At 31.0% G+C, this 11,425-nt stretch overlaps 1 protein-coding gene across 1 annotated transcript; it reads right to left on the reverse strand.

Moving 5' to 3' along the window:
- Nucleotides 1-3,355: 3,355 nt before the first annotated feature.
- Nucleotides 3,356-9,669, reverse strand: Smp_164740 (zinc finger protein, putative; the record flags this gene model as incomplete). The annotated part of the gene is made up of 4 exons (XM_018792642.1): nt 3,356-3,675; nt 4,574-4,753; nt 7,632-7,746; nt 8,497-9,669. 4 exons carry the CDS (start codon nt 9,667-9,669, stop codon nt 3,356-3,358), a joined length of 1,788 nt encoding a protein of 595 aa, XP_018644309.1.
- Between the last annotated feature and the right edge of the window lie 1,756 nt (nt 9,670-11,425).

Raw genomic sequence — 11,425 nt, forward strand, 5'->3', positions numbered from 1 at the left:
CTTGGTAGCTGAACAATGCTACCATGAAAGTACTTGGTGAGTTCTAAGAAATATTTGATTATGACGATGGGAACCAGATTCAAATAAATATAAAAGGTAGCAAGAAAAAATTGTCATGATTTCGTAAATATCACTTATTGTGTGAACATTTGCTATTTAGCCTACCCGTGGCAACTGTAATAAAAAGCTTGGCAAACTGAAGAAGAAATACTTATGAAATCATGACTAGAGTTTAAAATTTAGCTATTCAATAGCTAGATTGAAGTTCATAGTGTCTGAAATACTATTGAGGTGTTCTTATCATTCATGTACATAAATAATTTGGAAAGCTATGTAATGTGATCAAAAATAATGGTTTACCAGCTATTCTCATTGAACTGTCATAGAATCTATTTCGTTAAGAAACGCTCACATTTTTCTCCCACCAAACTAGCAGTCAAACTCGGGGAGCGAAATTAAAATCCAGTTCCCGTTTGGTTCTAATGGCTCGGACTATAGATTTCAGGATTGATACTTTGAACACGAATTGCGGGGATCCAATAACTATCTAGGTTTTCCTGAGACTACATTCATAATCACTATTTATTTACTAGGATTAATAAGTCAAGACTAACCAAAAGGACCAAATATTAATGGACTTTTTTGAAGCTCACTTGTAGAGAGCCAGTACACAAACATCGGTTGGCAGACCGTTTTCCAATTGAAGGGGAGGAGAATTAATTCTCAATAATGCCTAATATATTTCCAATGCTGTCATGGTGGGGGGATAATAAAAGGCTTAGATCAAACTTGAATGAACCTAATCCTCCTTAACAATTTAGTTTATCTGTTAAAATAAATACATATTATTATTTTTGTTTTCATAAAAAATATTTTTGACTGATGAGAATATGGATTGAGAGCACTGATTACGTCATTGCCCATAGGAGTGGAAATAATTGAAAGACACAAATGCTGACCAGCTTCATTTTTCGGTAAACTATATTTCCTCTGTATATGTGGACACACACTTAAATATGTGTATGTATAATTCATAATCAACAGAGTATTCATTTCTAAACAAATTAAGTGTTTAGATTATATTATCACTTCATTTCAAAAGTTTAATAACTTCCTGTTCATAACAATCGCTTTTTATGTGGATTATAGTCATTATTGAAAATAAATGCTGAGGGTACATATTAAAACTAAACTGTTGTTGCTTTACTTATTACGTAATCATTTCATATGGTACATTTATTTTTTTCAGACTTTATTTATATTAGCATATTCAAAAACAACCAAAATAAAGGAAGTGTGAGTTGTATTTCTAATGTTAGTTTTTACTACTGACAACCAGAGTGACGTTACAATCTAGACAAAATCGAAAAAATGAGGGGAAATCTAACTGTTATGATTAGTGATAACGGATTGTTTGTGATTTACGGATATTAACTTTTTTGTCCACCAACAAACTATAATTAGAACGATATTTATAGATGATACCATGGTTATCTGAACCATACATGAGTAATGTGACATAAATCAATACTTGTAAATAACTGAAAGCTGATATCAATAATACTACCGTCTTCCCTTAAATCTAGCATATTCACTTTGTAACTGGAATATTGCTATGCGTATTTCTTTATGATGTGAGATGTTAAAAATAAATACAATTGTGTGACATTTTTGCACACTTCGTACGAATGTTCCTCTAGTTACATTACAGTTTCTTATTTTAATGCTCAAAATGCATAGGAATTTTCAGGGAAAGGAATAAATTGCACCCACTAAGTTAAATTTGATGCATCGTAAGTTATTCTCACTAGTTTCAAATATGGTAAGATGTCTTTATTTGTTTTCGTTTGTGAATTATCTAACTGTGTAGTGGTTGTTTTTTCAAAATAAAATGTCTGACTATCGCACCAAACACCACGACTTTACACTCTAAAGTAAATAAACTTTCCCTTCTGTTTGTTGCTCCACTCTTGTCATTACTTTCTTTAAAAATAGGGTAAATAAGACCACAGCTTATCTGCAGATACTAAACCATTTAAAATATTCACCCTCCTAAGATTCCCTGAATAATTTTACAAACAATAGGAAAATTAACGATCAAAAATGAAGAAACTGTTACTAAATATTATCGGCAAATGAAGTCAGTACTCATCATTCTAAATACACAGCTGAATGGAATGTCAGTTAAATAAGAATATGAAATGCTTAACTGTAAAGTGAATGTCTCACGGAATCCTCTGTAAAAGTAACTAGGTATACGAAAATACTAATAAGCTCTCAGGTCGATTAACGGTTAACAATATCCTACGTTGATATTGTTTGAAACAGTTATCTAAAAGATAAATTATTTGTAACAATTTTCAGACTTGCGCATTTTTAAACGTATTTTCTTATGTTTATTTAGAAGCCGAGGATTGCTACGAAACCCTTACTAATGCATAAATTTTTTTATCAAGATTAGTTCATATTTAATAAATATTTGTCTTGTTTTGAATTCAGAATACCACACCACGACATTTTACAACAAGTGGATTAAATGGTCCAAATAAATTATCTGAGGGTTTCAAATTGTGACACTAAACAACTTATTCTTGCATATTATTGTTGGTATTGTTACCTCAAAAAATAATTGATTGGTTGTAAAAGTTAACTAGATTTCAAATACTATGACAAAAGATTACTCCCGTAAACGTATAGGTCCGTTTCTCCAAATGTCTAGACAATTAGTCCATTTTTTCAGTGAGGATAATCGACTTAAATTTCTTGTGTACTATTTTTCTCACCTGTCTAAATAACGCCATTTTTTATATATGTTACAATATTCAGAGAGCCATCTATAATATTATTTGGATAATGGAAGTTACAATAATTGCGAACCGTGTACTAAGCTTTAAGTTCAGATTCTTTCGGTTCTTTGGTGCATTGGCCCTGTAGAAACGTTCACGGATTTATTTTAACTAAAGCTTAAATGTTGAGAAAAATAATGCTTCTGCGCATGGGAATGTTTTATATTTAGTAGTGTTTTCATACAAAAGATAACCAGGTTTATATTTTCTACAGAGGAAATTGACTTCGTTCTTTGCGAAGATGATATACATAAGAGCTCAGAGTATGCAAACAGTTTAAAAATGTGGAATAAAAAAACTGGGAAATATTTATAATGGTACATTATCATTGCGCGGTACAGAATTAGCACCAAAAAAAAACAAAACAAAGAAAATAATGCTTTATATAGAACCGTTATCTGTTTTCTGGATTAAGAAAAGGTGATTTTATAGCAAAAATAAAATAGTTATGACTATGCAGTAAAAAATGATAGAGAAATGAAAGTATTTTTGTTCACAAAAGAAGTTAGTTAAGTGAAATTATGATTGTTTGAAGATGGTGATATGCAAGACCAATTACAAGTTGTTTCTAGCATATCTTGTATATTTGAAGTTTGGTTGTTATCGTCTGATGTTAGTGAAGTACTCTGAAATTTTTCTTTATATCTTATTAATTGGCTTTGTAGTCTTGGTAAACAGTTACTGTTTGGGTGTTTATTCAATGTATGCTGTAACATATCATATAATTTAGGACATGAATAACCACAGGTTTCACAAACACGTACTTTTTCACGACGTTGATTGGGTGGATAATTCAACTGAATCCCATGTATTTTGCGGCGATGACCTTCTAAGGAACAACGCTGGCTAAATGATCGTCCGCATTCTGGACAAAGATACGGGCGTACAACTGTAGTTGTTTTTAGGAATGAAAAGCAAAAATTGTATTGATGATAATTAAATAATAAATACTGTCATTATGTTATTTGCTTAAGGTAGAATATATTTAGGCAAACATCAATGTAATTTAGAGCTTAACCTAGTAAGATACATTACATTTATTAAGAATAAACATGTCTCAACAACAAGGCAAAATCACACCCTCTGACTATCAAAACTATCACTGTAATTTGTAGGTATCATTACCAAGTTTTTTATTTGATAATTTCAAATAAATTGAGTATTGGGTAGATTGTTTTAAGTAAAAATAATATACTGGTAATATCCCAATGAGTAGAAAAATTAGATTTTCTACTCATTGGGGTATTACAAATATATTAATTTATTTATATCACTGTAATTGTTTATTTAGCATTATAAAATTAAACTAATGACTGAAATCTACTTAATATATCTAACAAAAGTCCGTCAATTCATACTGCCTAATTGATTATAAGTGTATTATAGAAGAGTATTACGAATTATGTTTCATTTTGACGGATAGAAGACTAAAGATTTAGTGCTGAAGTAGAAAATCCACACATTACTTATCCCTTACCCTGTTTACACGAAAATATAAAGTATTATGATTCTATCAAGGAACATTATTGTTATTCAGAGTGAATTTAAATTTACTCGGTTTCGATTTGAAAACATTATCAATATGTTGCTATTTTGACCTGAAAAAAGAAACTTCAATCCTTAATTGGATATATATATATATATATATATATATATATATATATAGAGAGAGAGAGAGAGAGAGAGAGAGCTAATAACTCAACATTTACACTGAAGATTTAACTTACGAGTATGTTTACGTGTGTGACGCTTCATATCGTACTTATCGTTGAAACCTTTAAGACACTTAACACACAGATTGAATTTACTTGCACTGTGTGATAATAAGTGTTGTTGCATTGGTCTTAAACGTTTTGTTGTACGATTGCATCCTTTGCACAAATACGTACCGTTATCAAGTTTGACACCTGATTTTGAAGAAAAATTCAACAAAATGCATAAATGATAAAGAGAACGAATTATACGATCAATAACCATCATTTGAATTATATTGTGGAAAAGAAATATAGTTTATCGTTTCTTTTTATATTCAATAAGACAGTAATAAAGTTAAGTTCCGCGATGATTTTATGATAGTGCTTTCGTTCTTATGGTTAACCCACGATGTGTTAAAAAAACGTAAGTAGCTTTTAGTAGAGGGGATTTTCAATTTAGTAAAAGTCACCGCATTACATTAAGCTGATTCCACTAAAAATTTATTCGGAGAGATTGAGGCAATTATAAGTTGAAAGTGACTTAAGATTTAATCTTTTTCTTAATATAAAACATTAAAATAGAATTATAGATCAAGACAATTGAGAAAACAAATTAAACTTCCTCTTATCCCAAATATTAAGTTAGTTGGAAATAATAATAATAATCATAATAATTTTAACGCCATTAAAAAAATAAAAAAATTTATATTAATTAGTAAGTTTCTCATGTATAATTCTTTTAATGAATTTCCCTCTCATCATGATGTAAAAAGGTTATAAAATAATCTCACAGCATGCTATATGCTGACCATGGTGAAAAATGGCTGACTGTATTATAGAAACAAACTTGAGTGATTATTGGTGATGGTCTTAAGGGTGAGAATTATCAACTGAAACATATTTTAACAACGTTTTCTTGCCTTAGGGTTACTAGCTCCTTAACGTTTTTCTGAACATGAGTAGATTAAGCTAATAATGTTACAAGAACTTTATCTGATTGCCTGATTTCATTATTCTCACTTTACTATTGACTGAATGACGGTTAACTAACTTCAATATTTCATTTAAGCTTATCACATTTACATTAGATAAAGTCATAAACTATGTACCTCATTCTAGTCAAGCTAATTTCTATCCAAAACAACTAAGTTACGATGATCAGAAATATTGTTAAAAATGTGCTTGGAACGGAACAATCATCAATTTTGTAGTCGGAATTAGAATAATTTCCAATTTTAAGAAATGTACAATATTGTGAATCACCACTATTCTATTCATGTATTTGGTTGTATGAGTGAAAAAAACGGTAGTGGTAAACACAAATGGGCAAGTAAAGCAATGATAATATAGATCATAACACATTTTATTTTAAAATTCACCACTGAATTGAATAAATAAAAATTAAATCTATGAAATGATTTAAAAAATTAAGGTTAATTAAGTTCATTATTATCAAAATATAATGATATTCTCGCGTGCATAGATTAACCCATGAATGATCAGCACTCACAATCTTTACGGGAATACTAAACTGATCACACAATAATCTAAAACCAATCCATTTTATTCATTTTTGTAGTGATTGTTTAAATCTTCCTATTGATCAGAAGGGGATTTGTGGAGATTTCAGCATTTTTCAAAGTTGAAATCATGAGTCAATTGAAACTAGACCACCATGGAAAACCTGGAAGCACTGGACGGCCGTTTCGTCCTATTATGGGACTCCTCAGCAGTGCGCACCCACGATCCCGCACTCGCGAGATTCGAACTCAGGACCTACCAGTCTCGAGCCAGAACCCTTAACCTCTAGATCATTGAGCCGGCATCCAACGGTGTTAATCTAATCTGTAGCGGCGTAAAACGGTTGTTGTATGAGTGGATTATTGATTTCAAGTTGTTCTTTATCATGAACTGTTAAGGGTAAGACAATCTTTAAAGCATCTGAGAATATCGGATCGCTATTTCGTTCTAGATCAGGGACTCATTAGCATATTCAACATGGGAATCCGTTCAATAACCAAAATGGAAAAACTCAAGTTGCACTGTAAACACAGTTCTTGTGAGTCACTGAGTAGAGAGGTAATAGTACATATTAATAATTTTAAGCTTTGAGTTAGATACTTCTTGGAGTAATAAGTTAGAATCGCCAAGAGGTAATTAAGTTTGGACTGAAAGTCTCTTCAATAGTACCTGATTAACAATCATTGCTTAGCTGTTCTCACTTCAGGACGAAAAGCACCTCGGAGTGTATGGAATGCCATCATAACACTAACAAACTTGATATCTATAAATTACTGGTAATTATTTGCAAACAATTAATATATTTATCAAAATATGTTTTAATATTTTGTTTCTATCCACTCATGCGTATACTGTTACTTAACCTATAAAACAATGTAATGTCAACACTAGGTCTGACCAAATTTTGTTTGTTCCCTTTCTATTACTGTCTTAAGATGGTTGCTGTAATATTATAAAATGAATATCTCACACCTTTAGTTAACCGTCAGTTAAACACTAGTTGTTGAAACGTGTTATTCTCGATTGAAAAGAATCAAATTACACTTGGTCTGGTAAGTAATTAGTCTTTCTATCAATTGCTATGATAAAATGCTTATGAAAGCTACTGTGAATGTAATATTAATATTAATAATAATAATAACAACTGGAGTAATAATTTCAGAACATTTAATAGGGTGGTTTCCGTGTAACTTTAGAAATGTGATTGCAGTGTACCAGTAATGGATATTCTATTGTTTCCAAACAGTTGTACAAAATGCTAAGATTTAGTAAGACTAGTCTCTCAACTAAATAAAATATTGATGATATAAACTTGAGCGACACACTAGGAACTACTGTCAGAGTAATCTCTCGTCAACATAAATAGTCCATAACATTTCATTAAATTACACTACTATATATATATATATATATATATATATATATATTACGTACAAGACCTTTGGTCGCTTGACTTTTTAACAATCGAAAGCGATGTTAATAAAGGAGGATCTTTAAGTTTAATAATTTCCTACATTTTTATCATAAGCAAATAATGAAGCATGAATGTTACATCTGAAAACGTACTTACATAATAGTGAAGTTAAATGGACCAGTTGAATTTTTCGATCAATGGCGAATGGGTTGCGTATCGCAGCTCCATCATTGACATATTTTAAACATGGGTCATTCCGTTCTAGCATGGCCTTCACAAATTAAGAGAAAAAATAAGAAGTTATTAGAAATTATGTTAGAATACCAATTTAATGATTATGGGATTCTTACGAAAACACCATATACCATTGATGTACATGTGCTATGAGCTGATCAATCATTTGACCATGGGAAGTACTTTACCAAGATACTACTGTCCAGTTGGCAGTTGACTTTCTATATTTTTACACCGCTTCTCACAAAGACGAATCAAGCATCTGTGGTTCTTTAGGGCACCGTAACGGAGTTGAAAATTCATATCATGTGATCCGTAACCTCTTTTATACCCTATCTTTGCGTTTCTGTATACCAGAAGTTCCAATGTATGTATATGTTTAATCGTGTAGAGAATTACTCTCGCTTCACTACTAAATTATTTTAATGGCTGTTACTCAGTTGAGTAGCATTATAACATTTTAATATTAATTGGACAACTTTCAATTTGCAGAGGACATTCCGGTAGGAGTATATCGTTTATAAAACCAGGAAACTGCTCCAAGATGACAGTAGGCCTTCATGACACTTGAATATATCAGTCAAACCATTTACCAAAATTATTGAAACTTCAAATTTTTTTCACTATTTAACCAAAAACAAATTAATTATGTCTACTGTTCATTAGTTTTACTGATTTTACTGATTTTCATTTCTCAAATTTTTATGGTTTTAATTAATTATATTCATAAAAAAATAACGAATGGAAAGAAGTACGGCTCAGACTTAACCATAAGAAATCGCTTTACCTTCACTTTTGTTTTGCTGTCTGATGGTTCTGGGCAATATAATATAACGGGTGCTTTTCCTACATCAAAGGTTTGGGCTCGTTGTCTAGTTGTTACATCATCTTCATTAGAGAGCGATGAACAACTCAAGTCGTAAATATTATTCATTGATTGTTGAATACATTCCGTTTGTTTTAAGCTGTCATGAACAGAATCATTATTTTTCACTTGTAATTGCCGGTTGGTCATATCGTTAGTTATGCTATACATTGGTGTAGTAGGATTCGACTTTCTTACATTCTGTTTAACCGGAAATTTTACAGTATCTGTATCATTTAATGAGAGCGTCATCGAGACAGAAGCTGTAGACTGTATGTTTCCTGCAGTGTCTAGCGGTTGTGGTGGTGTAATTAGACTCTGTATTTCAACTCCACGTGAACTCAGCAGTAATGGATTCATTGCTTGCAAATAACCAGCAAGAAACTGATCGAAAAAAGAATTCGAGGTTTTTGTTGGATCTATTATCTCCATATTATTATTTTTTATGCTGTTATCAAATGTGTTGCAATCTGTAGTACTAGTAGTTTCAGAAAATACTTTAAATCTTTCTGTTACTCCTAGTATGGACTGAATGTTGAAGGAGTTGCTCGTTTGTTTTTCAATATTTGGAAGCTTTTTCTGATGTATCGCTTGATTAGATAAAAATGTATGGAAGGACATTTCACATTCTGTTTTGGTGTCTGCGGTAATGACTAAATATCCACTATCTCTGTTATTAATCAAGTTAACATCATCCGAGAATGATTTAATACGTAAATCAAGGGGACCTAGTTTATCAGGATTTGCAATTTCTTTACTATAATCCAAATTATTTGATTGTACTGAGTGGTAACAGGATACAGTGGAACCTTTACTGTTACGTGATCCTGAACTATAGTTTAATCCGAATCCTTTATTATTCTCTTGAGACTCGTTACTATTTTGAACTTGGTTTACATGTTCGCTAGTGTTAAATTGTTCTGAACAATAATAATCATTTTGTTCGTAAAGAGTTTTTGATGGGATATAATTTAATCGTCTTGGTGTCGATGAAGCTTGTACATGGGATTCCAAAACAGATTGATCCTTTAATGTTAAATCCAATCCACTGCATGTCTCATACGCTTCATCTAATGGAGAATTTGTACGGTTCATTTTTTGGTGAAGAACTAATGTGTATAAAGAAACGAAATTTCCGTCAGTAAAACTATATTGAGGAATGTACAGTGAATGCTAAATATAAAACAAAAAATTACAAAAATATCAGTCCTTTTCGTGATTTAAGCGAACTGAATACTCAATATTGAAAATATTATGTATTGATAATTTCTACTTAATTCAGCTCACAGATCATGATAGTCTTTTATCAGAGTCACAATAAATGGTTGTCAACTACAACATATTCATTAGTACGGGGAACTGTTGTATTTCGTAGTTTTTCATTGAGAAATGACTTTAATTGAACAACCATTAGAAACTAGAAGGCTTTGAACAACATTTTTATTCGAGTAAGGAACTATTTAGTAGTGGGCATGTAAAAACCGACCAAACCGATCCAAAAACTGCAGGCCTCTAGTTAAGATTTTGAACCTCAGATTGTTGAGCTGGTTTTCAATGGTTTGCATTTCTAAACTCAGTCAATTGGCAATAGTGAACGAAGTTAGTTCGGGATTTAAAACTCCAGTATATTTACTTAGTGAGTACTATCACACACATATATAGATATATAGCTATGTAAAAGTTAAAATTCAATTTCTAGCAATGTAGATTAATGATGTGTCATTATTTCTTTTCATGTCAGTGTATATTGACAACAAACGTTTTAAAATTTATGATCTTCCCTCATGTGTTTATAAGCATACTTCTGTGCAAGCTGTTTTATGATAATATATACATAATTTAACTTAGCTTGTGTGTTATACAGTGGCAATAAAGGAATATATTTGTTTAGTAGGTTACCTCGTAATGGCTGTTCTACCATTCAACTAGACTAAGACAAAATAATCCTCTCTACGTTTATTATGTAAGCGACTCAATCTAGCCCTCATTTTTTTAGACACATGTAAAGAAAAAACAATTATTTCTTACTAATGTTTAGAGGCAGTTGAAAAAAGTGAATCCAACTTTTACTGAGTATAACAGTTGATATATAAGTTAGGTCACATAATGTAACAATAATAATATCTACAGTAAATTGAATACTAGTAGATATCATACTGGGGTGATGACAACTAACTGTTATCAGATAATTTAAAAACTGAAAAAAGTCCGCGTTAGGAATAAAAGAGAAATGGATAGTTATTCTCTTGTAGGTTAGTTTATACACATTTTTAGTTGATAATTTACTAGACTGTTAGTTCATGGTATTTTTTTGTTTAGTTCTAAATGAAAGCTATTTTTCGATCTGTCCAATACTGTTCTTTGCCTTGATCATCATTAATCATATTATCAATTAGTTAACTATAAGTAGACTGCTCAAATTTTATAACAAAATTGTCTTACTTATGCATCTAATGAAATTTAGAAATTGTGGCAAGTCATTTTTCTAATATCTTGTCTATATAACTACATGAGTTATTAATAACAGTAACAAAAAAAGATTCTATAACAACTAAGTTTGTTTCCTGATATTCAAATTAAAGGTATAAGGAAGTGAAAACTCGCTTAACCTTTCGATTGTATTTGAAATAATGCAATAACAGAGTTAGTGAATTTATTGTTAGTGGCATAGGGAAACGACACTGAAGAAGAGACGGTCTCTGAACCTTTGGACAACAGAGATTCCTGATCTTTTCGTCTTAATTATCAAGTATGGTCTGAGTAGTAAAGTGTAAAATGCGAACGTTAGGTCTAGCCTTTATAGTTAGTGACATTTATCAACAAGGCTTGGATGGAGACACAAGGAAATTAT

The sequence above is a fragment of the Schistosoma mansoni genome, assembly GCF_000237925.1.
Source record: "Schistosoma mansoni, WGS project CABG00000000 data, supercontig 0234, strain Puerto Rico, whole genome shotgun sequence".
NCBI lineage: Eukaryota > Metazoa > Platyhelminthes > Trematoda > Strigeidida > Schistosomatidae > Schistosoma > Schistosoma mansoni.